The 27,488-nt window shown below is 39.3% G+C and overlaps 1 protein-coding gene across 1 annotated transcript in view; it reads right to left on the bottom strand.

The window, feature by feature from the left end:
- PTPRN2 (protein tyrosine phosphatase receptor type N2) overlaps positions 1 to 27,488 on the bottom strand; it is a 631,017-nt gene that overhangs the window by 74,580 nt on the left and 528,949 nt on the right. The window contains exon 14 of the mRNA XM_041408324.1: positions 7,509 to 7,703. Coding sequence (XP_041264258.1) covers positions 7,509 to 7,703 — 195 coding nt within the window. The remainder of the gene's footprint in view (positions 1 to 7,508; positions 7,704 to 27,488) is intronic.

The raw sequence follows: 27,488 nt of genomic DNA, 5'->3' as shown, positions 1-27,488 counted from the left end.
ACTTTGTTGAATCAGACTTTGTTGAATCGATGGAGGGATTGAACTGTCTTCATTACAAATAACCAGGCCATGCTCAATAACTTTTGCTGGTGTGGCCCACACAAAGAGAAAGAGCTCTCCAAAATATCAATGGGAGTTCTCTTGGGCATCCTAAACTGCAACTGGCATAGCAGCGCAAAAATATGGTGCCAATATCATGTCTCTTTGGAGGTTATCATGAAGCAAGTCCTGGTTTCACCCTGAACTCTTACACATTTTGAGGAGCTCTGAAGCTGTAGTCCCACTTACCACATGTCATTTGATCTTAGCGGTGTGCCATGTCTAGCAACCCACATGAGTAATTTCTTTACCCCATGGTGAGTCAAAACTCACCACCTGCTCATATCTGAACCCTGCCACCAGCTCAGTAATACTCTGTAACATATATTGTCATCTTGGGTCTCCTGCCTGAGAAGTCTTCCTGAATTGCCCTCTTTCTAGTATCCTTCTAAACAGGCATTTCCACCTGCTAAATCCAAAATATGATTAACTGCTGCATCTGCTACAATGAGTTATCAAGGATTTAATGCATGATGTGAGCGTGCACAATAGGAAAAATACAGCAAGAGCACTTCATCACTGAGGATGCATTTGGAGCCAAAAGACAAGATCTCCCAGATAAACATTCATCTCCAGAAGACTCCACAGTTCATGAGACTCTCAGAAGCAGCTGAATATCCATTAACATTCCTTGTCTTCAACCTGAAGTATCAAAACTGAGATAATTTTCATTAAATCCCCATCTATTGCTACTTGCTACAGCTGATACTTTCTTGCCGTGACATTACCTGGATGTCCTCTAGAAATGCAAGAAATCTGGGTGAAACAGCAAAAAGTCCAGAGAGCCACCAAGATGTGTTTCAGCCAAGAAAATTATCTTTTCTTTTTACTTGATGCACACAGTTGCATAACCTAGTTTTGTGTCACATATTTCTCCCAATGTCACACTTTTAAAATCAGTAATCTAGAATATTAAGAGAAATGTTTTCTTCATCTTTCTACTAAAAGCTTTAGGGAATGATGTGAGTTGGATAAAAGTGTTCAACCAAAGCAGCTTAAACAAAGCTGGAATAAACACTTTACAGTCAAATGACAGAGTAAGATGTAGTCACAGAAATTTGGTGAGTTATTTCTAATCATGAATACATTAGGGGAAAACAACTGGCAAGGAAGAATTTAGGGAAAAAAAGGTTTTGAAATTAATTTCATACTATGTTCAAGAAGAATGTTCTTCTCGATTTAATACTAACTCTGCAATTGTCATTATTTCCTAAGGCCCATTCAACAAAATTAATATAGAAAAGGGGGAGTAACTTATTATGAAACAAATAAAATGGAAGAATCAAAGGGTAATGTGTTCATGAATATTTTTCTGAGCTTTATTGATGTAATCTATGTAGTACATACATCCATTTATTAGATTTATGGCTCTATTAGTAGAGCTGTTTCCATATGCCATGGGATTTTTTTCACTTTTCTTTGCAGCTTTTCTTTCCCCTTGTATCTCAAGCCCCAGCTTTAAACAACATGGACAAATGCTTCAAAATAACTTAAACATTTAGGGAGGGAAAAAAAAAAAGTAAAATGAAGGGATAAACACAACTTCATCAGCAGAAGATCTTTCAGGAGGCAGGCAGCTCTGCTTGTCCCTAAAAGCATGACAACTCAGGGAGAGATGGGTAAAGATTTTCTCATCCACAATGTTTATGTCTTTTTGGGATATTGGCTATCCTGTCACAGAGTAACACAATTTATAACAGCCCTTTCCCTTGTGACTCCTCCTGTCCAACTGCTCATGATGAAATAGCCTTTAGGGCCAAAGCTTTCTTGGGACTTAATTTTGTGAGACTTCTACAACTATTTATACTGGCACAGCTGAAAGATAAGTTGGGATTTAGATCCACTTAGCACATGTGTAAGGAGTTTATGCTTTTAGCTTAACTTTGCCACTGACTTTTTTCCCTTCCCATGTGAGGGAGGATTTTTTTTCTTCATTTTCTCAGTGGCAAGCTTTTTTTAAACAGGGTATTTATATTCTTGAGATGCATGAATAGGTATTAATGCTGGTAGAAGGAGACGGTGGGAAAAAGAAAAAAAAATTAGAATCCATTTAATTATCAAACAAATGATTGTGACAAAGACCTTGTTTTCCATACCTGCACTCCTCACCTTTGTCCCTGCCAGCATTAATCACCTCTGCAGCATCTGTGTCCCCAGGCAGAGCACTGAACTCATGCCCTGCATGCTGCTTCGCTCAGGAGATGCTCAGTGTGTATATGGATTAAGGTCAAGGTGGAAAGTACACCTGCTTCTAGCTCAGTGCTATTTGTCCTTACATGCTGGAGCTTCTCTCTTCATTTAGAGAAGTGTGTTTAGGTGCCTTTTGCTCTCAATTTTATTGCAGCTTTAGGGACAAAATGAAGGAATTTCAGCAAGATGTAGTACATGATCTAGCAAATACCTTTTCTTGTTGTAATGTGTCTTTAGTCACTCAGTTCTACATTCTTTCATATTCAATTAAAAAGAATCTATAGCTGCTACCCTATAGAGCTTATTTAAAAAAGAATTCACTTCAAAAAAAATTATAGTGAGGGGGAAATTGCTAAGAAACCATCAAAAAGTTACTATTCAGAGTACAGGATACCAATACAATCAAAAACCCCCAGGTTCAATCTTGGAAACTGTTCTCTCCCTGTTATCCTTCCCAGTCCCACAGCAATCCTGTCAGTGATTCAGCATCAAAACTAAAGTGGATGCAAAATTCAGCACTTGGGGTTTGCCCATTTTAGCAGCCCCAGGCCCCCACCCCATATCCCAAACGAAGGTTGTGTCACCTTCTGGGACACAACCTGTCCCAGGACTTGGACAGAAAGTTCTCACATGAGGCCATCCTTCACTCGTCTGTGGTGAATGTCCTCCTAGTTTTACAGGCATATTGCCAAAGACAAGGGAATTACGCAGACATATCTCTTAGATAAAAGGCCATAGATTTCAGGCTCTAGTTCATCTGTTCCCATCACCTCATTCAGCCCAAGTATGAAACTTTCTTCTCCTTCTGAAAAGTACATCATCACAAACAATCACATATTATTATTACTTCCAATACATAAAGCAGTTTCATACCCTCTGGGAGAGGACGTCTATGACTTCAGCTTACAAAAAATACTGAAAAAGACCTCTTGTAAATTCACACTTTCTGAAATTCTAATTTATGTGTAATGCTCTAAATTTTGCACATCTGTCTTTACAAGGAAAACCCTGCAAAACACAGAAAATCACTTCTGCTTCTGCAAATACCCTCTCTTATATGGTATTCACATAACAACCTCAGAATGTTATTACCAAAAGCACGCATTCCCTTCTTGCAGTACTCTTCTTCATGTAAAACATCATAAAATATTACAATTGTTTTAACCAAAAAAGCATGGTTATACATGAAGCAGGTGCAGGATCCAATCCATCTTGGTGCTGAGCTTGTGCTACAGCACAAACAAAAGAGACTCCTTCATGTAAACTGCAAACATCAACTGGATTGTGCAGGCACAAAGGAGGCATCTCAAGAGAAATGCACTCTCTGCCTAATTCTCTGGAGACCTTCAGAGGCACCTACTCCCTTCATCAACTAGAGGGGGAATTGATGGACTCAAGTCAACACCAACAGTTCATTAAATGCCTAAAATATAGGAGCACAAGGTAGGGAGACTAAATCTCTCCTGATCACTTTTAAACCCCCTCTGGTTTTCTTGCTGGACTGCAATAGGAATTGTTGTCCTTTATTAGAACTTCTCTTGTCCGCTGCAATATAGACATACGCATGAGAATAAAGTGGGTGGAAATTTAAGGTCCTATTCTTTCCCTTGTTGTGACCTTCTGAATGATGTTTCCTTCCAAAACCAGTGGTGACCAAAACGAGGGTACACATCCTCAGTTGTTGCTCATGCTGAAACCAGCCAGTCAGTGCCACAAACATGACTGCATTAAACATGCTCCTCTAATTACACTTCCCAAAGTGCTTGGATTTTTTAGAAAGACAGAATCAAAATGTGCCATATGCGCCACCCTCCTGTTAGAAATGTGATGAAAAAGACAGTGAAAAGGAAAAAAAAAAACCTCTGAATGTTGTTATCACTGTCCTTCTGGGCCTCCTGAGCCCTCCCTGCTTCCTCCTGCCAACAGCTCAAACCACCTCACGCTGCTGGCAGCAGTGCAGAGGCATTGCCTTGCTGCACAGGGAAGTGGCAGGAATGCATGATTTTTCCCTTTGAAGGCTGGTTTCAGTCTAAGTGAGGAGACTGCCCCACAGCCACAGGGCTTGGAAGATTCCTGGTTTCTGCACGCCTCGAGCACTATAAACAATGGGCTAACAAGTGGAAAGTCCTCCAAGAAAACAGTACATGTGGCCAACCCAAGCTCCAACAGACCCTCAGCTGAGATGACTTAGATATGACTGCAGGCATGACTGATAGCATTTTCCAGCAAATTCAACAGCTTTACAGAAATATTTCTGGCCAATGCTACCTCTGAATAAGATTACATGGAGTCATTCAGCAGTCACACACTTCTAAGCTATTTTCATTAAAGTTTTATTCTGTTTATGAATAAAAAAAAATTATTTCCTGCTGCCACTTTACACAGTAATCCATTGTTTTATTTTCTCTAGGGAGATCCTGGCACCTATGAGCAATAAGTACTGAGGAGCCTTAGCTCAGCTAACTACTCCTTCACTGCACATTGTGGAGCTCAAAAACACATTTACAGACTTATAAGTGCATTTATTCTGCAAAGCAGAGGGTATTTGCCATTCTCACTAGGCCCCTTGCTAGTATTTCTCATGACTTTTTGGGCACTGAGATATTTTTCAAAGGAAATATCTACGAAATTTAAAAGGAAGAGGATTGTGGCAGAGGGAAATTAGAAGAACTGAAAAATGTCTTTTACTGAATGGTATAAAAGTTGCAAAGTATCTCCTCACTTTCCTCCACTTGTATCTGCAAGGCAAAGAGAGGAAGAGTTCACCTTTGGTGAGCTGCTTCTGTTGCTGAGGTCCAACAAGCCACAGCATCCCCAGAAGGAGAGAAATTCAGGTAAATAAGGTATTACAGAGATGTGCATTTATTTTTGAGCTGAACATAAACTGGGTCAGCTCTCCAGTTTCATTGTGACCCACAGTGACACAGAACATGAACATTTCTGATCAAGCCCAATCATCTGCCTCTGTGCTGGAGCTGAGGGATGCTGATCCTTCCATGTAATCCTAACCCAGCTTCGCCTTCGGCAAGTCTTGTATTTATGGTTTAACTGCTTCCTTAAGTAAACATCCCACTGCCTGCCTGACCCTCCTATTAGGCTTGCCCTGATAGCAAAGCTAAATGCATATTTTGATGCTAACACATATTTTCTTCCTAATTGTATCATCTGAGTCCATTAAGAACAATTTTTCCCCATCCTGTATGTCACAGCACGTAGGCAGACTCCCCTGAATCACTGATTTTTGTTTGCTCAGGTTAGACTTAACAAATTAACTGTTTTTCCTCTCTCTGTGTGGCTTGCACTCTCAAAATCCTACAGCATTTTTTTACCCTTCTTTGAACCCTCACCATCTAAGATGTAACATCTGCTGTTAGATAGTTAACACATGTATGAGTTCATCCAGGGTTAAACAGGATTGACTGAATTATGGACACTGAACACCATAACAGTGATCTTGACCAATCTGACTACTTTTTAAAGTTTATTTACTGCCATATGAAGACAATCCTTTCTTGCAATTTTGCAGAAATTTGCAGAGACAGAATAAGTGGTACCCCTAAGCAACTTTCTCTCCTTTAAGCATGATTTTGAGATGATTTTTCATGTTTCCCAATAATATTACTGAAAATGATTTTGCTCAATTTGAAGCAGTTGAAACTGTTTGCAAATGTTAAATTAGTATTTCCATCTACATAGGAAATCTTTCTCCTATTTCCATACAAATATATTGCCTAGATATTTTTGAACCTTTTTTGCCTCAGAATTTGTATTTATTTTGAGATTGGGCAACTGGAAATGTTTGGGGTTTCCAATCCTCCCCCCCAGCCCCCAAGTATTTTACTTAACTATGAAAAGAAATCAAGTGAATTTTAATTATGGTTAGCCAATAGTGGAACAGTCAAAACTGTAACAAATGGTTTTCTGTCATGGGAACAACCCTTTCAAACTGCACTTGTCCACCCGATATTAACATAATAATTAATTAATTACTTTTGGAGGGGGATGGCAGTGATGTATTTACTCAGGATGATAAACTCTGAGGCAGCACCTCGTTTAAAATCCCGCCCTGCTTTTGCTCAGTTTTATAGCTGACTCAATCAAGGCTGAAGGAGGTCAGTAACTTGGCTGAGGTCAAATTAGGTTTTTGGGTTTTGCCTGCCTTCATTCCTTTCTCCATTATGTGAGGTTGGCTTGTAAGAACTTGAAAAATACATCAGAAGATAGTACTTTCAAATATAAGTACAGAAAAAGAAAGAAGTTTAAAAATTATGACCCAAAAGTATGACATGAGGGAGAGAAGTTTGCAAAAACATGGCAAACTATCAACTGGAAAGGATGCTTACTTTAGGTAAAAACAGAATATACAAGCAAAATAACACAACTTTTGGTCAGTTCTTCACCACAACCTAACTTCTACTTAGCTAATGTCAATGCACTCTAGAGAGACAGTAAATATTTAAAGAAAGATGAAAATAAGACACAAAAAATGGAGGATTACTCTACAGCTCTCCCAGCAGGACAGAAACAAGTTCCACCAGTCCCAACTACTGGACTCTGACTCTTACACACAAAAAACTCTTCATGTGTCCATCTTCTACACTGATACTGGTCTCAAGCTGTGCTTGGTAGTAACCCAAGATTTCCAACATAGATTCCACCAACAGAATATATTTGGATAATTTCAAACACAAGAAATCCAGCTTGGAAGAAATTCATCCAAGGACAAAACCCAAAAAGGCTCAAAATGCAGATCCTTTTTCTAAGGGTGACAGAAATAAATTGCTCCATATCACTAATCTTCTGTTGCCTTCTCAGCTCAGATACCTCCACACACTGAAGACACATGAGAAAAAGCAGCGAGCTGATCAGAAATTTGGCAGCTTTCTTCAGCTGTCCAAGCTGAGCTAAACATAAATTAATAGGACAAGAGAACACCACAGGGCTTTTTTTTTTTTAAAAGCAAGCATGCAAACAATTAATATGTTCATGTTAAAAGAGTGTTCCCAAGAGAAAAAAAAAGAAAGATATAATAAAAAAAAAAGGAAATAAAAATGCCTGTTTTAATCATACAAAGTTAAGATTACCATGAAGCTCAGGAATATTTTCCACCTGTGAAAACACATCTTCCCTGTCATTTAAAGCTCTCTCTTTCCAAAAGCTGAGCAGATGCCTAAAATTCTGTCGCAATCGCTCGTGCCACGACTTCAGAAGTGCCTTACCAGGATCATGTGACCGGTGGAGATGTCCATGTTGGACTGGACCGGCTCCTCACACCAGGACGAGGTGCTGCTCCGGGCCGAGGGGCTGGGGATGGGCCCATCGCTGAACTGGGAGGAAACGCTGTTGATGCGGGAGGAGTGCAGGGGCTCCGGGCGGTCAGAGCTCTTCACTGCCATGCGCTGCCGGCATAGCTCCTGGAGAGAGAGAGAGAGAGGAGGAAACAAGCCACGGTTAAGAGTAATTACAGGATAGAGCCTACTAAAGACATATGATTTACAATATGTTTCCAGGGCTGGAAGTGTTTTCCCCCTCACTGCAGTAATTTTTGGGTGGCTGTCTGTTCTGTTAAGCACAGCTACAAAGGGATGCTCAATGAAATTACTACACGATGACTACCCTAACCTTTCAAAAGTGCAATTATGACTGCACGCATATCTCAATATAGATAACCAAAAATCACATTTTGGAGCTTGACTCCTCTAGCAGATATATATGTTTTTCTCCCCCACATTCTGCAAAGCCACTTTTGAACCACACAACCTCCTGAAGTTAATGGGGTTGCACGGGAGTAATTGAGAGCACTGCTTGGCCCTGGATGTGCAAACTCAGCAAGCTCAAGGCAACTGAATTGATGTGCTCTCCAATGTAAATCCTAGTTGATAGATGCCTCATTTCTCTTCATTAAAATAGCAAACTCGCAACACTTCCTCCCTGATGTGGGGCAGAGAGGATGAAGAATGACATTAATGAAGAATAAAAGCAGAAATCTGTCATTGCATTGTTTAAGCAGCTTTGGTGAAGAAAGAAAATTCAAGCTATCACACACACTAATGCAAGTCATGTTGAAACACCAAAACAGACAGCGCTCGGAATACGTATTTTCAGTTGCTCTCATGCATAGAATTTGTGCAAATATACAGAATTCTGGTCAGGTAACAGAAAATCCTGCTGGTAAAACCAACTCCTGATAGTATAAAATTCTGATTCTTACAGGATGAGCAGACCCACAGTCACACTGTCATATTGTAATGCTGTTAGAATCAGCTGTGGTGGTGAGATCACAGATATTGTAATAAAATGATCATTTTTAACATATGACTATTGTCCATGAGGGGTCCTTGGCTGCGTGGCAAGTCTATAGGATGTGGCCACATTGCACACACAGTGTGGGTACACATTTGTCTCACATTACTCATTCTGCACAGATGAGTACTAAGAGCTCAATCTTTTGCCTCAGGCTAACAAAATACAGGCTGAAAAATTCATACCATTGGAATGCCACGGCTTCTGTTTTCTTATTCATTGATATTTTAGTTGCAGCCCAAGTGCCAGCAGGATGATCTGAAAGCCATTATTTATCAACAGCAATAAAGTCTTTTCAGACAGTTCAAAATATCACTTAAGACTATGTTTGGGGCATTTCTTAACCTTGCAAACTCCAGGACACTGAAGGGGGATCCTAATCCATGCAGCAGCAAGCAGTCAAACAAACTCCCTGAAACCATTGCATTGAGTCTCCTCCTGTCACCACAAGACAATGATTAAACACCCCTTCAAACATTCTTTTCTACCAAAACTTCTGTCTTACCTGCCATTAGAGATGCTTATGTGAACTTTTCTACATGATGGTATTTAATACAGTATGTATATACATAGATACATACATGTATGCATGCATGTACAAATTAAGATAAATTGACATTATATTAGTATCATTTGTAAACAGGACTATGTTTCACTGTCTATTACAAAAATACAGTCAACAGAAGCTTGGGAAGAAGAGATTACTAATTCTATGTGGTGTCAGTTGTTGGAATAACTGTACAGAAGACTGTCACAAGTGAAACTGCTGCCTGACTCCATTACTGCATTTTTGTATATTTATCATTTTGTCTAGGCCATTAAAAAATTTTCTAATTTTTACCAAAAGTAGGGGTTTTCCACACTTGAGTAGTATATGTTCTGTCAGTTGGTACCTTTGTAGCTTCCTAGTAACTTTAACATGAAAAATATTAGAAAAATAAATTATACTTCAAAAATATGTTGAATTGAGTCACATATATTGCTGTAAGATAGGTCAGTTAAACTATTGGTATTAAACCCAAGACTTTTTCATAAAGGAAAAAATGTCATTGTGTCTTATTTTTAAATATAGGAACAAAGAAAAATCCTCTTTTTCTCCTTTTCTCTGGAGGATCACACACTTTATAAGAAAGGATAGCAATAGTACTCAATGTCTATTACTAACTTCAGAATCTGCAGTAGTGTAATTTCAAATCCCTGCTTTTAGCAGATTTTGGGAAAAAGTATAACAGAGCCGAAGCTTTTTAGACAGAAAAATAAATCTACAAAAACACCAAAAAGCTGCTCAGATGTTTATACATCAGCCATTCCTAGAGGGAATGCTTTATTGGACTAAGCAAATGTATAATAAGTAAAGGTATAAAAAAAAGAAGTCTGTCACAAAACTGCTAGAAGGATCTGTCTTCTGGCTAGCATGCCATGTGGCATTGATATGAATTTATCATATTCTAATAGACATCCTGCCACTTGACTCACCCCAGCTCTGTGCTAACAATAGCATTTGTACTCAAACAGGATCTTTGTTTTTAAGTTGATCTGTTCCTGCTGTTCATATCCTGCCTCAAGTCATAATCCTCTGCTTTTACAAGTGGTTGCTGTGGAAAGGATTATAGACCTCTGCTAACAAAAAAGAATTGAGATCAAGTGATCTCTACGAAATTAATGTACCATTTTTACATGAATTATAATGACAAAAGAAACAATATTATAGACAATTGGTTCTGGAACAGATTAACTTCTAACCAAAAGATCTTTTTGGACATAAAGTATTTAATATGTTACTAAGAAATGTTGTTTTAAAATGAACTTTAATATGTTCATGGTCCTCGTGGAAGAAGGTGAAGTTGAGAATCATAACACATTCAAATACGTTTTAAAAAATGTACCTTATCTCAAATATTAACATATTTCTTTCCTGACATATATAGAACCAAAACAATAATTCTCAGAACTGCTGTAACTGTCAAATACCTCAAACAAAGCAACCACATCACTGCACTCTGCCGTAAAAATGCTTAATGTAAACAGGAAGGTCAAATCATAGCTGAAGAAAAACACCCCTGAATTTCTTGATTGGAATTTTAAATCTCCATGACAATGGGTTTTCCCCTGACTGTAAACAGAACTTCTTGGATTGAATTTATTTCCAGATCAATCTGACAGCCCTCGACAGCTCTTCCTTCCCCCTCTCCCAGCCAGCCCAGTCCTGGCTGAGGAACCTGCCCCATATCCATGCACACATCAGCCACCCCAGCACAGCTACAGCTTTTGCTTCTCCAAAGCCACCTCTCTGCTAGCCCAGCCAGTCCAGATCCCACTTGGGTTTCTAGCCTGGCACTGCAGGGATAACATGTTCAAGACCACCACAGGTTAAATTTTGATTCATGGGGTGCTTTGGGGAGCCATATGGGCTCCTCCAGGACATATGGGCAAGGGACATCCAGCTCAAAGCAGGGAAATGTCTTTATGAGGAATTTCGCCTTGAGATGGGTCATCAGCACTCACTTCCTCCAAAAGGCATTGGTAATAATAGGGTCTCACAGTGTGGGATGTTTCACACTATCCCATGGCACTTACTGAGCTGGCACCTCTTCACAAAAGCACAAAGCACGGTACAGACTCTCATAAATACAATATCTGTTACCTGTGCACTTCTCTGCATGCTCAGGTATGCTCTGCCTTCCTCTCCAAAATTTTTACTCTCACAAGCATTTTGCAAATCAGCCATTTACCAAACCACAACTAGAATTCAAACTTGACTAAAATGTCAAAGCTTCATACTGTGAGAATGACACAAACTGTATTTCTGTATTGTCTCAGCCATTAAAAATATTTTCTAAGAATGAATTCAATTTACTGCTGCATTTCTATATTTAGCAGAGTGGCTGAGGCTATTTCTGCCATGCTGAGACTCAGTAATGTCTAGCCATTGTTTGTGTATAGTTTGAGTGCTATTCTTCATTTAAAAACATCATTTACACCTAAAAAAGCAACCATAATGCATACAGTGAAAGATGAAGAAACGATCCTCCTGACCTTCAGGCTATGATCTAATGGATGGGTTGGACATAAACATTTATTTAAAAGGTAATTTGAAGTTTATGACATTATTTCCCATCGCATGGGAATTGCTATCATACTGAGGCACTTACTCTGTTTTTTTATTTCCCAACATTTATTATCAAACCTATATGGCGGTCACATGCAGTATATAATGGAGAAGTAATATCGCTGCACGACAAAAACTGCCATAACCAAGATAAATATTCTGTAAATAATGTTGAGTTAAATGACTTCAAAGTACTGCACCATGATCATCTGCAGTGAGCTTTTTATTTGACACACAATTGATAACCTTAAACAAACTATAAACAGTATTCTTGGAAATCCCCCAATCCTCTTCACAGTGAGGTTCTAAAATACTCGTAATACTTGGCTGTCCACACAGAGACAGGGAGAAGCATGAAGGGCAACTATTTCCTCAGGTACAAACAGATTTTTGAATCCATACATTCCACTTGTGAATGAACCACTCTGCAGCATAAATACAGTTTATCCACATTTAAAGAAGGGCATTAAGAGACTTGCTGCACCTCCTGGACAAAATCGGGAGCTAGTCCCGCCACCATGTTTTGTTAGGCAGGTCTCTGACTCGAAGAGGTAAGAAACTCTGATCTCAAACAAGGAGGCATCAAGTCTGTTCCGAAATGGAGCCCACAGATATCTGTCCAGGCTGGCTTGGAGATGTGACTTGCTTACCAGCAGAAGTGGTAGGCCCTGTCAGTCAGTGACAGGAGCCACGACTTCTGCCGCATGGCTTTGTGATGCACAGCAGTCACCGGTGTCACAGAAGGGCAAGGCAGCAAAAGAGAATTCAGAGAAATTTTTATCTGTCATCTACTGGAAAACCCACTTAAGGAAATTGGAAAATCCATTGAAGCTACACAGTTTACTGAAACATTTGGTTTTAGAGAGAAATATGTGTACATTATCTGGCAAGGATTATGAGTATAGGCGACCATAGAACTAAAACAAGATGTAACGAAGGCTAATGGGTAATATTGAATCTTTTCCCTTGCTTTACTTGCAAAAATGGAATTTCAGAACCTCAGGTGACACAGTACAGGCAGGAGAGCTGACTGGAGAATCCCAGTTAAGACACAGCCAACTTTCACCTCAGCTCTGCAGTCATTAAACACGAGCCATTCCACCTCAAAGCTGCCTCCAGAGAGGATGCTGCAAATACTAAATGCAAATTCTCTAAGCAACACCTTCAGGTATTTCAAGTCCAGCCAGTGATGATGGCACATGAATCATTCTCTTCTAGCTGGTACCAGGAGCATGATAAATGTTCAGTCCAAAGCAAACGAAAATAGCTTTGTATCTAAAACACTGCTCTTCTTTCCCAGCCACTGTCACCTCAGATCTGACTAACAGGAGATCTAGGATCTGAGGGAAATGTCAACTTTTCAGTTTATTTAGAAAAAGAAACATAATTTCATTACTATACATTAGTGAAAATAATAGAATTTGAAACTGATACCAAAATTTGCACAAAACCAAAAATTAAGTCCAGGAAATAGGACTAACATTTCCACACTTTAAAGAATTTTTTGTTTTGCAAACTAAAATGGAAACCACTTGAGTTAGTCCAGAAACAAGTGTGGCAAAATTATTCTAGAATTAGCAAAATATAAGAGAGAATAAAGCTTTCCATGGATAATTATTAAGAAAATGCAGAGACACTAAACAAAGAAATTACTGTTTATTAAAAGTGATAGCTGAGTGTACACCAAGCCCTTCCAGCCTGACCTGCCTAATATTCTATCAATCAAGAAACAAATCTGCTTAAGCAGGCATGATCACAAGAATACTGTGTTAATTTTATATGTGAAACGAACATATTTTGCAGATATTTTAAATTAAAATGCTGACACTTAATACTAAATTATTCAAGACTACACCTTTTAATAAAATGTATAATGAAGATTAAGAATATAATGATCTATGTGCTAGGTATGGAGGAATAAGACCTTCAAAATGCTTTCTTCCCGCCCCCCACCCCCCCAGGTTTAATACATTTAATTCATTTAATTCAACAGAAGTCTCAGTCTCCTTTTCAGGAGGTATTATTCTCAGGATGAGCTGAGGTCTGCACGTACAGCCTGGATTTCACTGTTCTACAATGGATGCAGTCATAAGACAATGGGATTTAAAAAATTAAAAAATAAGATAAGCTCTTCTTTTTAACAAATGGATCTAGGACTATAAACATCATTATTCTCTAACTAAATTTGCTTAATGTTACTACAGGGTGAAGCTAAAGTCATTTGGCTGCCTTTGTTTTGCTTTTGCATACTTGATAAGCTTTCAGGTGTTATAAATTTAACCTTAACTTATTCACTGTATTTGTAGCTTTGGGGATAATTACAGCTTTATTACCATTTTTTTTTTTTTTTAGTTATTGAAACATACTTTCAAGCTTTAGCTTAATTTTAACATACATTTTGTCCAAGCATAAAAGGGCTGTTTACATACGTGGAATGTTTGCATGTATATTTTCTATCCTGCTCAGAAAAGGCAACTATATCTGATATCTGTGTCCCTTCAGAAAAGGGATATATTGAAAATGATTGACAGTAATATTTTGAAAGACTCAGCATCAAACATATCATTACACATCCATACTCAGGACAATTCGTTTTTATCTAGACTTCTATGTGATAGATCTTGGGAGGAACAGAAACAAAAAAAAGAAAGAAAAAACAAGAAAGCAAAATAAATTTCTTTGACTGCCAATGCAGCCTTCATGTGTCCAGTTCAGTTCACTATCTGCCCTCTTGTACCACACTCTGTATATCTGAATATAACTCTGAACCTTGGGACAGGGTGAGGGATTACTTTGCTTGATTTTTAAATGATTGAAAACCCAGGGATGCCGTTTCTTTTTGAAAACATCACAGCCAAACACAGGCTTGAGAATCATTCTCCTAACAAAACCTCAATTTTGATTGTGGCCTGTGAAACTTAAAATTTCAATTATTTTAGCATTGCGTGTTTCCTGGTGATGACTCATGTCATTATGGTTTCCCTTTCCCCAAAAAAGTTGAGGCCATGAAGAAAGGGAAAGGCAAAGTAAACATGGCTAACTTTAAATAAAAAATGACTTTTCCTTTTTTTAAAAAAAAATCTTTGATTTCTTTTATTCCCCCTCTTTAAATTCGAACATTTGCACAGTCCTTTCCTTCCAAATGAATGAAAAGCCATCATGCTCTTGTGCACATCTCCAGGTGTCCAGCAGACATGAAAACTGCACAGCACCAAAGGTCCTGTCTGCGCAACACACCTTGAGAAAATAGCTTTACTTTCATTCTTTCAGCAACCTCTCCTCAATGATCTGAAGTAATCTGAATAGTCCAGAAGCTCCTGAAGGAGGCAGATATCTCCTACACGGCTCACATTGCCAAGGAAGACAGGACAGCATAGGTCTAATGATATTTCTCTGAAATATTGATAATATTGCCCTGCAATCCATGCCAGAAAAGCACAGGTATCTTTGGGAATAATACTGCTTTCCAGAGGGTCAGTGAAATTTGAAGACCATGTTTAGGTTACTCGGCTGGAGAATGTTTTCCTATACAAAAACACAAAAGACCACAGACTGGGACTGCATAAGTATGACAGTTTAGAGCCTTTATTTCTAGAAATTTTATAAAACAGATGCTGACTAAACAGGACTCCAGAATCCTGGTCTTCACAAACAGGAGATACACAAAGAAAGGCTGTGATTCTTTAGACTGATTTGGAAGAGTACCTTCCCTGCATGACAACATCATGGTGGCTTCCCTAAGAATTTAAAGGGACTACCTGGATGACTCCAAGGAAATCAGTGCTTGTTTTGAATAGGATATATCTGCAAACTGTGAACCTGAAGTCACCTGAGATCTACTGCTGTAAAAGCACCCAATTTTTGTTCTCAGGTTGTTCCGGACAATGTCAGAGTTTTACTGGCCTTGCAGTTCAGACAACTGCAATTCTGGAAGTGATGGTATATCACATTGACCTATCTGCCACAAAAAAGTGGTTTCAACCAATGCTGGTTTCTAAATTGCATTCCCCACATTTCAGCTGTGCCTGGATATAATGTTTTACAAGTATATGAGAATATGGCAAGTATGAAGCTGGAAGAGAAAAGAATTCTTAAAGGAGTAACATGAGAGATAAAAACAAATAAACATGTAAAACAAACTTCACCTTTGCCATGTTTTGTTCATCTTAACTAACTCTTACACATGCTCATGAGGGCACAGCTGCCCCTTAATATGAATTGGCACAGAAAAATCCCCACTAGCACAGAGAGAGCCACACAGCACAGTATGGGTTACAAATAAACCATAGCAACAATTGAATTAACCTGAAAGGCCATGCAGAACCACATGTAAATCCATCGTGTATTTTGACTTTGTCTAACCCACCCAAAGCCTGACCAGTTCCAGCAGATGCCAGTGCTCTTAAAGATAACTGCCACAAATGTTTCCTTTTCCACTGCCAGCATTTATAGTTGCCTGGGGCTCAAAGTAGGCAAAAAATGCAGTCCCAAGACAGCTGTAGTTTCTCAGGAAAGCTATACATTAAGGCTGTGTAGTCCACTATTTTATTGCCCTGCAGGACTGAAAATGGAAGATCATTTCTGTTAGAAATAAGAATTCTCAGCAGCCAGCAAGACTCAGTGAGCACTTCCAGCCTGGAGAGAAACAAAATAACCACTAGTTTATACCTAAAAGTGTTATTCTGCCCCGCTGCAAAGACTAGTATTGCTTCTCCCTAAATCTGTGTAACTGCATTCATGGTAACAAGAGTTTCTAAAAGCAGTCAGAGAAATGGGAAAAGAAATCCTAAAACTTCTAAAAACCCCAAATACTTTCTTTTTTTTCTCCACAGAAGGCAGACATGCACCAGAGGTGATGCAAGGATAAAGGAAGTATCTACCAAAGATGGCCATCAGTGACAAAGTTTTTTTTATAACATCATCTATCATGACAGCCAGAATTGCCAGTCATTACCCCCTCCTGATTTGAAAACTAAACTCACTGCTTTTCACCCACTCTCCACTGAAAAAAAATTAAATCCCTCATCATCTCTGCTGGGAAGACCAAATGCAAATTTACTGCAAAAGCGTTAAAAAAGGATCTATAAAGAACAAAGTTGCTACTAAGTCACAGTAGGTTATTAAGAGCCAAATCTTAGGTAATACAGAGAAACCCTGTTAAAACTATGGGAACAAATAGGATGTATGAGTTTCCTCATGTCTCTGAGTACAGACATTCTTTCTATGACACATCACAAAAGTCTTCAAGGATTAAAAAATGGTCAATATTTCTACACTTTCACAGTATTGGTGTCATAGGAGATTCTGGACAAACAGGGATTTAATACTTGGTACTGATGGTCAGACATACAGAGAGACTTCATATTTTGGAGAAGACAGCAACAGCAGCAAAAGTGCACAATTTTTCCTGGTCTCTCCCACATCTCTCTGTAGAGCTGTGCTCTCAGCTGGATCAGGGCTGTGCCCTGACAGTGCCTGGCCAGAAGAGACCTGCAGCTCTCTCCACCGTCCCTGACCTGTCCCATGGCACCAGTTCCACTAAACACCCTGCAGCAGCAGCAGCAAGGGGTTAATGGGTGTGTTCATTCAAATAAAAGGACTTCCCTGGCCACTACTGAGGTTCCTGCATTTTCTTTTCCCAACCCATGCAAGCACAGGGGGTCACTACTCTGCCTTGGACCTCTCCACCAAGCACCAGTTTGTCTGCAAGATGCACCACGGGAACAGCACAGGAGGACAAGTTCTAAGTAGGCCCATTTCTTAAATTGTCACATTCATATTTGGATTATTTTAAGACCTGGGGCATGAAGCTGCAGGCATCTTCTAAAACATTATTAGCTCTTTTATCACAGCATTTTTTTTCTCATGTGACTCCTTTGGTTTTTGAGATTCCTGCTAACAACCTGTGCATCAACAACATTCTGCAGAAAGTGCTGCTTGTTGCAGTTTTATTTTGCTGATAGCTTTTCTTCTATTAGTCTTTTATTTTACATACTTAATGTAACTGAAAATCTTTGTCCTGGAGGCCAAAGATAATAAAAGTTTCACTCTTCAGTTTCTCATTTTATATATATTTTTTTCTTTTCTATACTACTTTTTGTTACTGTTTTAGAAGAAATAATCTGTCTTTTCAATCTCTCTTCATATGAATTTTCCATGCCCTTCATCATTCTTGTCACCTTTTCCTTGCTGCCTCCATTTCTGCATTGTCCCTTTGGCGATGGAGTGACCAGCACTCACAGAAGCCTAGAACATTGATTTATACTTAATTAACTACTAAAGCCCTCAAAGAAACAAACAGAATTCTTAGTTAACAATGTCCACAGAGCAATTGGGTTGACTCAGACCTCCAAAAAGAAGCTAAAATTTGGAACAGCTTTCTAGGCAACCTTTATGTATGTTTTTACTTGACATCCAAGTGCTTTCCAGTGAGGTTAACTAGGAGCTGCAGTTCTTTATTTTGTTCTTGCAGGTCACAATACACAGAATTTACATACTCAAATTCCCATGTTACTAAGCATATTTTTACCATACAGTACAGAGGGAGATGTATGACATAATTTCTCTATAAAAGATAAATTTATATATGTACATTGTTTTGCTTCCAAAAAAAAATACATTCAGCTCCATCACATTTCTCCTATTTGATGTAAATAGCCAGCCATTGGCACCTTGTGCTGTGAGCCACTGCAGCAAAACCTCTTCCAGCAAAAATCACTCAATTCGAGGCATTTTTCTTTCCCAGAAAGCTAGAATGAACTCCAGTTGAAAGATTAAAAAAGGTAAAATCCAAGCTTATTTCCCCACGCTGTCAGAAAGACACCAACACAGCGAATTTTACCTTTTCATCTTGCCCTTGTTCTTTTCTTAGCAGTGGGGAAGATCAGTATGTCTCCAACATGGGAATATTTTCCCCAATACACTTCTGAAGACAGGGGGGTGTTGAGAACAGCAGTACCAGAAAAGGGGTGGTGTTTAGGGTTTAGGTCCTTAGGGCTCTAGTGCAGCCCACTTCAAACCAGGCACCTCTGCTGCTGTCAGTGGGACCAAGGACAAGCCTTCCAACCTGCACGGACTGCATGGCTCCCCAAGCCAGGCAACACTTGATGAGGGGAAAAAGAGTGATTTTAATCAGCCAAGCTAAGCATGTAATCCCAATACCAAGAGTGAGTTTTATCAGGATAATGTTGAGCTGTTCTCACTTTGGAGAGCAAGATCAGCCCTTTCTGAGATCTCTTGAGTAGCTGCCAGAATATGGTTCTACAAAACAACAGCCATTCCATATAAAAGGAAAAAACTGCAATCATCAAGAAGCCTGCAAATATGTCAGCTAGACATGAAAACAGAAAAATAAAAACTGCACTGAAATTCAACAGGGTTTTATCTGTATGAAGATTAAAACTTAAAAAAGCTATTGCCCTGGTCAAAATCTGTGCTTGTTCAGAATGCAGTCATCCCAAACAACCATCAATAAAACATCACTCGTTTGTCTTTAGCAAGAAGTACAGAAACTGGTCAACAAAGCTAGAGAAAACCTCATGGATTTTCTCCTTTGGATAAGCCAATTACACTAAATTTGATTTTCTCCCATTCAAAAGCTATTGTCTCTCACCCTCCAAATTAATTCTGTTTCTTTGAGGGATTTAACTTTTAGGAACATCCTTTTACAGTCTCCCTTATTCAGTCTTGGTATGGTTGTTTGCTAAAAATACAAGTGATGAAAACTGAAACTACAAACCTGAACTGGAATGGGAAGAGCTGCAGGAATGCCCCAACTGAATTAAAGTACAGGGGCAACACTGATGCTATTAGAGCTTAGAACATGTCACAGCAAAAAAAAACAGCAGAACAAAGAAGTCAGGTGAGCTGTCTCAGTCCTTTATCATGCCTTGCTGGTGTGCATTAAATCACTCAGATTGTCTTTTACAGTTCTTTAAACCACTAGAAAGAAGTTAGGTCTCTGCTGTGCACAAAATTACAAGAGAAAAAAAAATATCTTGGATAGAAGGCCCCCATTCCTGGAGTTAGAGCTTTTTCTCTGTTGAGAGAAATGAAATTTGGCCTCTTGTCCAGCCAATACAAATCACATCCTCAATGTCTGACTTGTTGTAGCTCAGCACACAGGCCTTCCATGGACCTCCTTGTCCTCACATGTCACACACACTCACGAGCCTGTTTGGGATGACACCCCTCACTTGTGCCCTTAAGACTGGAGCAGCATAGCCCTAGGAGAGCTCCAGCCTGCTCTACCCAAACTTGTCTTATAGCTTATATCACAATAGAACAAGAAAAACTATCAGCCCACTCTGAATATTCCACTTGGCAACATCCCTACAAGAGTCCCTACAGGGCTACTGGCAGAGCAAAGTGGAGGATTTGAGACTCACTTTTGTTCATCTGTCCCACAAAGCAGCCAAGTCCGCATGGGCTTGCCAGGGTAAAACCTCAGGTGGCTGCAGTCAGCCTCAAACCCTTCCCAAAGGCAAAGCACAAACACACAGAGTAGGAGGGACAGAGTCCTTGGATGCTGGTGGTTTGGGCAGGACACAGCCCTGCTCTGCCCACAGGGCCAAGCACAGCACAGCTTCCCTGCACGCACGGAGGGGAAAGGAAACAATGTTCCCTTCACCTGCCCACCCTGTGAGACTGATGTGCAGGAGGAGCAGATGTACCAAGAAGAAAGCAGTAGGAAGAATGCTTTTATATACCTTACAGACTTCAGAGAATAAACTGCAACCTGTTCCTGCTCTCAGCCAACATGGTCCTACAAGAACTGACAAACATCATCTACCACAGTTCCTTATTTACACAAAATTATTTCTACTCCCTTTCAGAGGCCCTGGTATAAGATTATCCTGCAAAAAAAACCCCAAAACTTTCCAGTTAAAAACTTTTAAAAATGTATTTTTTTTCCTTCTTGTGCAGCACTCTGGAGGAAAATGAAAGGATCAGCAAGCCAGATTGCAGTGTTAGCTGCTGAGCATTCAGAGAACATACAATAGAAGAATGTGTCAAATCTGAAACGTGATAACAGAGATGCTGCAAAAGAAAAAAGGAAAATCCTAAAACAGAAAAAAGGGTAGAAGTGTGTAGGAAAGACAGGCCTGATTATCCTCTACATTACATGGGGGAAAAAAATAAAAAAGCCATTGAAGACAGTATAGTTATTCCAGAAAGAAATCGGGACACTTGAGATGATGTACGGCCTGGGACTGCAAATCAAATACTCTCCAGCCCATTAGGCAAGGCTGTGGTTATCTTTGGCTTCTTTATAACGTACAGGCTCTGGGATATAATCAATTTACCAGGGGGAGGCAATCCATTGTACTTATCCAGAACCAGCCCACGCTCAGCTGGCAAGCAGCCTGTGGCACCACAGGGATGGGTGAGAGGAGCTCAGAAGCAGGAGCAGAATGCTCAGGAGCTGGATCCTTGGGAGCAGGAACCCAGACCTTGGTGGTCCAGGACAGGAAGTCAGGGCAGATAAAGCAAAAGGAATTCTCACCCTCCAAAACCAGGTGGCTAAATTATTAATAAAACTGTCTGTTGAGTGAATTTTTCTTTGTTTGTGCTTACTCTGCTAAGAAACTGGGGAAAGTTGGGTGGCATGACCTGAAATGGTGCCAGGACCATTCAAAATATTTACTGGTTTAATTTACCAGGCGAGATACAGCCTGCAAGTCCAGAGCACCTCCAGCACATTTTCTAAGAAATGCCTGTTTGGGTAAGGACTCTGGATTTCCCAGTAATTAAAATGAGTCACTAACTTAATTTTGCCTCCTACTATTTTTACTTAGCATTTTCTTGCATCCCAGATACACAGAAATTATACTGCGGGATGCCTGGGGTACGTTTGTCCTTGTTTTACTAAACACCAAGCTCAAACACTGTACTTTTGAAACATAAACAAAGTTGGCTAAGAGGAGAGGGTCAGCATCACCTTCTCTCTGCCACTTTGAATGAGTCCTATGCAGAAAAATGGACAACTACTTGAAAAAGATAGTTTTTTTAAATGAAAATGTAGACCTGCATGGCACCTTCTCATCCAAGCACTCCAGGACTTGCATATATGCTCATTTTCCTTCCACACCTGCAAAAAGCCCTTTCTCTCACCTGCTTGTTCTAATGTAAGGAGTATTTTACTCCAAGGTGTTTCTGCACTGCCACTGCTGCAGCTAGTCCACTTAAGAGCTAGTCCATTTCTCCAACACTGAGTAATTCACAGAAGTTATTCATGTAGACAGGAAAAGGCTGGAGGAGAGCCATCAGTAAAAAACCCAGCAAGTCCCTTTCCTATGGCCTGCGTGGTTCCCCCAGGGCTGCCCCTCGGCCAGGCTGGGTGTGCTGGAGCAGAGGGGCAGAGCAGGGACAGGAGGTGACAGGAGTGCTCTGCTCCTTGAGACACACCACAGGCTCAAATAAAGACTTCCAGAAGTGCCCTCTGAAATCTCTGCTGTCAAGCTCCAGCCCTTCAGATGGGCATTTCTCATTGAGCACTATTTTGAAGCTGATTTTAAATGCTGTGTTAGCAAATACACCCCTATTTATTTGTATCTTGATTTATTAACCAAGCAAGTTTGATAATTTTCTGCTGATTTATAAATTCATACAGTATTTTAGAATGCTATTTTTAACACTGCTACCATTTAACTTAATTTTATGGCTACCACAGGAAGCAAGGTTGGTGAAAAGCAGAGTCCACTGCACTACAGGAATGGAGGATAGCTCTGAACAATAATCAGATAAAAAATTGACCAAAACACATCCTGTTTTGCTTCATTCTGCTTTGACTTGTCTGACTTCAAGGAAGTGTTTAAACATAAGACAAACTCTTCTTCTAATCACCTTGAAACATTCCCCCCTTCTTCTCCTCTCCCAGAATTGCTGTGTGTGACTACTGTGAATTCTGTGTAGTCACACATATTTTGTACACTGTGAAAACTGTCTCACCTTAAAGTACAGTGGTTTATGTAACTACTGTACGTACAAAGTATCTGCAGATTCCTGAGAATTTATTCTGGGACAAAATACCAATCAAAGAGAGACAGAATTGTTCACATAATACACAATTAGCAGACTTAAATGGACAAGAACAACTCTTCTAATTCATATACCATGCCATATATGCTGTATCACAACAATTACAGCTTGTCCTGTAGCTTTGCATAGTCATGAGATGATCTCTTTTTGCCTCTTTAAATAAGGACACAGGAAAAGAAAAGATTAAAAATGCATTATGCCCTTTGTTTTCCCAGAAGAGAACACAAGCAAGCCCTTCACAGCATTCTGCCTTAAGGCAAAATTTTCATCTATCCAAAATCCTTACAAAATGTATTCCTTCTGAAATGTTTACTAAATACTCATGTACTGAGTAACCTCATCCTCAGTGATCTCTTTTGTGCTTAAGAGCAGGAGGGTTCTTGAAAATGGCATTTTATAAAGGTAGAAGGTAATACCTTATGGTACAAATTATCCCCAGTTTACCAGCTTTCCTTGGTACTAAGGGTTTTGCTAATTGGAATATTACTGAGAACCTGATAAATAAGAACAGCAAAATTTTCCTTTCCCCCTCCCCCCCATTTCACTTAGTCCACAAAATTCCAGTTTCTAAGGAGTTGATATACAATATTACTACAATATTAAGGTCTAATATTATAATAACAAGTTTGCTTTTGAAATTCAGTCTAGAGTATAAAATATTAAGCCATATTAGAGGTAATGAGTTATCTGTATTTAAACACACAAACCATGCATTATAGTTAAGTAGAGGGTTTGTTTCCAGCAGATTCTTTCAGTTTGAGCCTTTTAAAATATTTGCAGCAAAATATTTATTGTAATTGTTGCAAATAGTGTGTTCTTAACATCTCTAATAAAAAACACCAGCAGGATCAAATCGGTAAGAGCACGAAGTTCTTAGGGGTTTTGAATCCAGCAGGATAATGTAATTAATAAGACTGTATTTGACAAAGGAATATATAATTTATACATAATACAATACATGTAATAATGTAGAATTTAACATATAATTTACAATTATATGCCTGCCAAATCAAGTTAATTGGACAAGTTTTTAAAACAGTTGATGATGTAATCCATCTGCATGTAACCTTGAGTACTTCAGGCAGTTTAAGAAAGAACTTCATTGTAAACTGTTTGGTCTCTTCCTCCTCACTTTTCAAAGGAAGTTCTTTTGGCTGAGATGAAGGAAAATTAAAAAGAATGTTATTGACATAAAATATTAAAAGGCAAGCTTGCTGAAGCCAGCTTCAGAGCATTTTAACTTTTGCCTTTTAATTCCATTATGGGCAGGGTTTTGCTGAGCATTACCAGTGATGCAGAAGACCATGCTCATAGGAAAGTTCTGCAGTGCAAAGTATAAAATATGCTGATGATTTAACATGCACACCCCAGCGCTCCCCACACAGGGGTCAAAAGCCAGGGTTCAGCTGGACTCACAAATACATCACCCTGAATCAAACAGAGCATCCTTAAATCGTAGCAGTCACTACACACACTCATTACATTAATAAATTGCTTGCTAATGGGAGCAGTGACAAGTAAGATGTGCACTTAGTGGCCCTGTTTGCTGCCTGCTCCTGATGCCTGAATGCCCGTTTTTCTCTGGGTTATGTTCTAAAGCCTTCAAAGTGCACGAAGAAAATCTGCTCAGTGTTGTGAAATAAATCAAAGAGTGTCTGCTGAAAATTCCTAAAACGCTTCTGCCCTAATCTCCTGGACCAGAGAGTGGGCTTGCAGAATGCTAAACTTGCTTTTCAAAGAAGATCAAAGCAATGGCAGCAACAATTAAAAGCAGGGGTGCAGGTGCGCGCATGCGTGGGGCTCCGCGGAGGCACCAAGAGCCTCTTTTTAGTCATCCCTGAATGCTAACGCTGACTTATCTAATCATTACACGTGTGCTTTGAAAGGACAGGAGATGTGTTTGGGAGAGACACAAAAACTGTCCGCCTTTATGGATAAAATGTAACATTTTACAAGACACACAATTTCCATTAATTTTGAAAAGCTCCTCAGCTACTGTCTAATTAAACCAGCCTGTGATTTTGTTGTTTAGTGATTCAAAGATAAATGAAGTTTCAATTGTGTATCTATCCTTCCTCCTGTTAGTCTTTCAATAGGGTTTCTCTGCTTCAATACTTTGAGGGCCAGCTGCTTGCCTTACCCCAACACCTGAATAACCAGGTTTGGCAGCTTATCAGGAGCACTGCAGCAATTTAATTTGCCTGCTTCAACTCTCATCCAGTACTGGTTGTCCTGCCTTCTTCACACAGTTACACAAGAAATACTTGTGTTAGTAGCTAAGTGTAAGGAGTGCTCGTGCCTGAGGGAGGGTGATGTTACTTGACAAGTGCTACGCCTCCAGTATGGGGAGAGACTCAGCAGCCAACCTGCTATTTCCCTGATAATATGGTTTGTCTGTTTTCCCTTTCTCAAGAGGGCATTTCACTGCACAAACCAGAAAGGGAAGAAAAAAGTCCCCCAAGCCCTGCCAATAAACAGCCATGGGAAAAAACTCTTCCAAGTTCACAGGATAAGTAAGGAAGGAGTAAAACCCTGAATGAACTACCCTGGCTAAACTGGGTTAGGATGAAAAATGCTTCTACTAAATGCTGAAAATTTAGGTCAGTCTTGTTTATGTGACGATATAAACAACTGACATTTTGAGAAGCATGTGAATCAAAGTGATATTTCTGTGTTCCCTCTGAATCACATTGGGCCGCCAGGCCCTTTTATACCAACCAATTTCTCCCCCTTCAAATAAAAAAAAAAAAATCTGAGTTGTCATGTCAGCTGTAAGCAGCAACACATTGGAGTACCGTGCTTCAAAGCCTAGTGGCAGCAGCCCTGATATATTTCATATTTTTAAAAAACATCGAGTTAACTGAGTGGCTACTTGGGAAACATATAACAGAGGAGAACCAAGTAGGTACAGTTTTGAAAGCTGCCTGCCTCTTTCCTACCCCCATATTAATACAGATTACATTATTCCCCTACAAGTATCAAGAGAAGATGAGGAAAAAGATAGCAGATGCCCTTCTGAGACCTAATTGATGCTATCCAAAACATGCCTCACACCAGATATCCATTACACTTAACACAGCTCAACGTAAGGTGATTCTGACAACGTGAATAGGGCTCAATCCTATTTCTCTTCAAATCCTTGTGAACAGTTTATTACATACAGACCCAGGCACAGTGATTCATTTTGATAAAATGCTACTTAGCAGCATCAAAACTGCCTGAGCATTTTGTCTGCCCATACTAGGGCTTCCTACTGCTGCCATTTAAACAAATGGCAGAATTCCCATTTACTTCCATGGGTGGAGAGCCAAGCTCTTAGAAACCTTTGTTTTTAAGGAAAAACATTTTTCCTCCCACTCATGAGTATAGTTCTCCTGAAAACCCAATGGAACTGTTTAAGAAGTCAGGTGGTTAGGACTGGGCCCAGAGGTCAGGAACAAAGAATATTAATACAATCTTGCTATTGAAAAACTGAGCAGCAACCTCAAAGCATTGTTGTTGTTTTCAAAACAGAAAATGTCATTCTGAGATTTAAATATGAATATTTTAAAATATATATAAATCTGTGAAGAAAAAAAGGAAGCACACATTTCATTTAATGTCTGGATTACAGATTCTTATTAAACAAACCGAGCTCATTATAAAATCAATATCAACCACTACACTCCCAGGAGAAATGGCAAAAAAGGTCACTCCAAGAAATTCAAACAATTTTCCTGCTGGAAGGGCACGATTTTAATTACAGATACTATTAATTAGAGCTGTCAGTAGGAAGATTGTCCTGTTAATTATCAGAAATTCAGTTTCAAGTGTGGTTTTGGAACCTGGAGGGCTTTTCAAAAAAATTAAGAATTCCTGTATTCACAATTAATGGAAGAAAAAGCCTACCTATTGTTTCTGTGTTTTAAAAAAGCCAACAGCAAGTCACCTATTAAAATCAAACAAAAATATTTATGGGCACAGTCTCACTGGCCAACAAAACTGATAAACTGCTGTTTTGTTCACACTTTATCCCAGAGTACAGTCCTTTTTTTTGTCTACAGGAAAACGCTCTTGCTCTCACTCTGTCTTGCCTTGGAAGTCATTAAATGCAAAGATATGATGATCTAATGATTTTTCTTTAAGTAACCATTTCTTAAAAGTGAAAACCAAAACCATTCCTGAAGATGCTAATTGTTACAGAAACCTTCATATTTATTATTCTGTACTTTATCTTCTCTAGACCCAGCCTGGGGAAAAAATACATTACATCTTTAACATCTAAGAGGTACAGACAGATCCAAACTTTGTGAGGAAATATGAGTTTATTCCCATAATACTTTCAGCTGCCAATTTAAATCTAGCTCAGCTCCAGGATACAGAGAGGCCAGAATGTCTGATCCTAAGCAGAACAAGAAAGTAAAATAAAACTTGACAAAAAAGTGCCGTCAGCGAAGCCCTATGGGTGCACAATAGTCAGAGATACTACAGAGACAATGTTTACACATTCTCAGATTCTTTTTCCTGGTCACACTCCAAATATTTTTGGGTAACAGACCAGGGCTGTCTGGTAGATTACCATAACACATGCACTACCACACCAATAACACACCAAGAAATAAGTGCCATATGATCTAAAACAAACTTCAGGAAGACGCAGTGTCTCTCTACCAAACACTTTTGAAACTGAAAGAGAAAGCTCGAGGTTTCTGATTTATTTCTGAGAAGCTGAGTGCAGTCCTTCAGCATTACTGAGTACACATCTGCT

The sequence above is a fragment of the Onychostruthus taczanowskii genome, unplaced genomic scaffold (assembly GCF_017590055.1).
Source record: "Onychostruthus taczanowskii isolate IOZ18803 unplaced genomic scaffold, ASM1759005v1 scaffold3, whole genome shotgun sequence".
NCBI classification, from domain to species: Eukaryota; Metazoa; Chordata; class Aves; order Passeriformes; family Passeridae; genus Onychostruthus; species Onychostruthus taczanowskii.
Note: the sequence above shows the minus strand (reverse complement) of the source record. Positions and strands in the feature narration are given on the sequence as shown.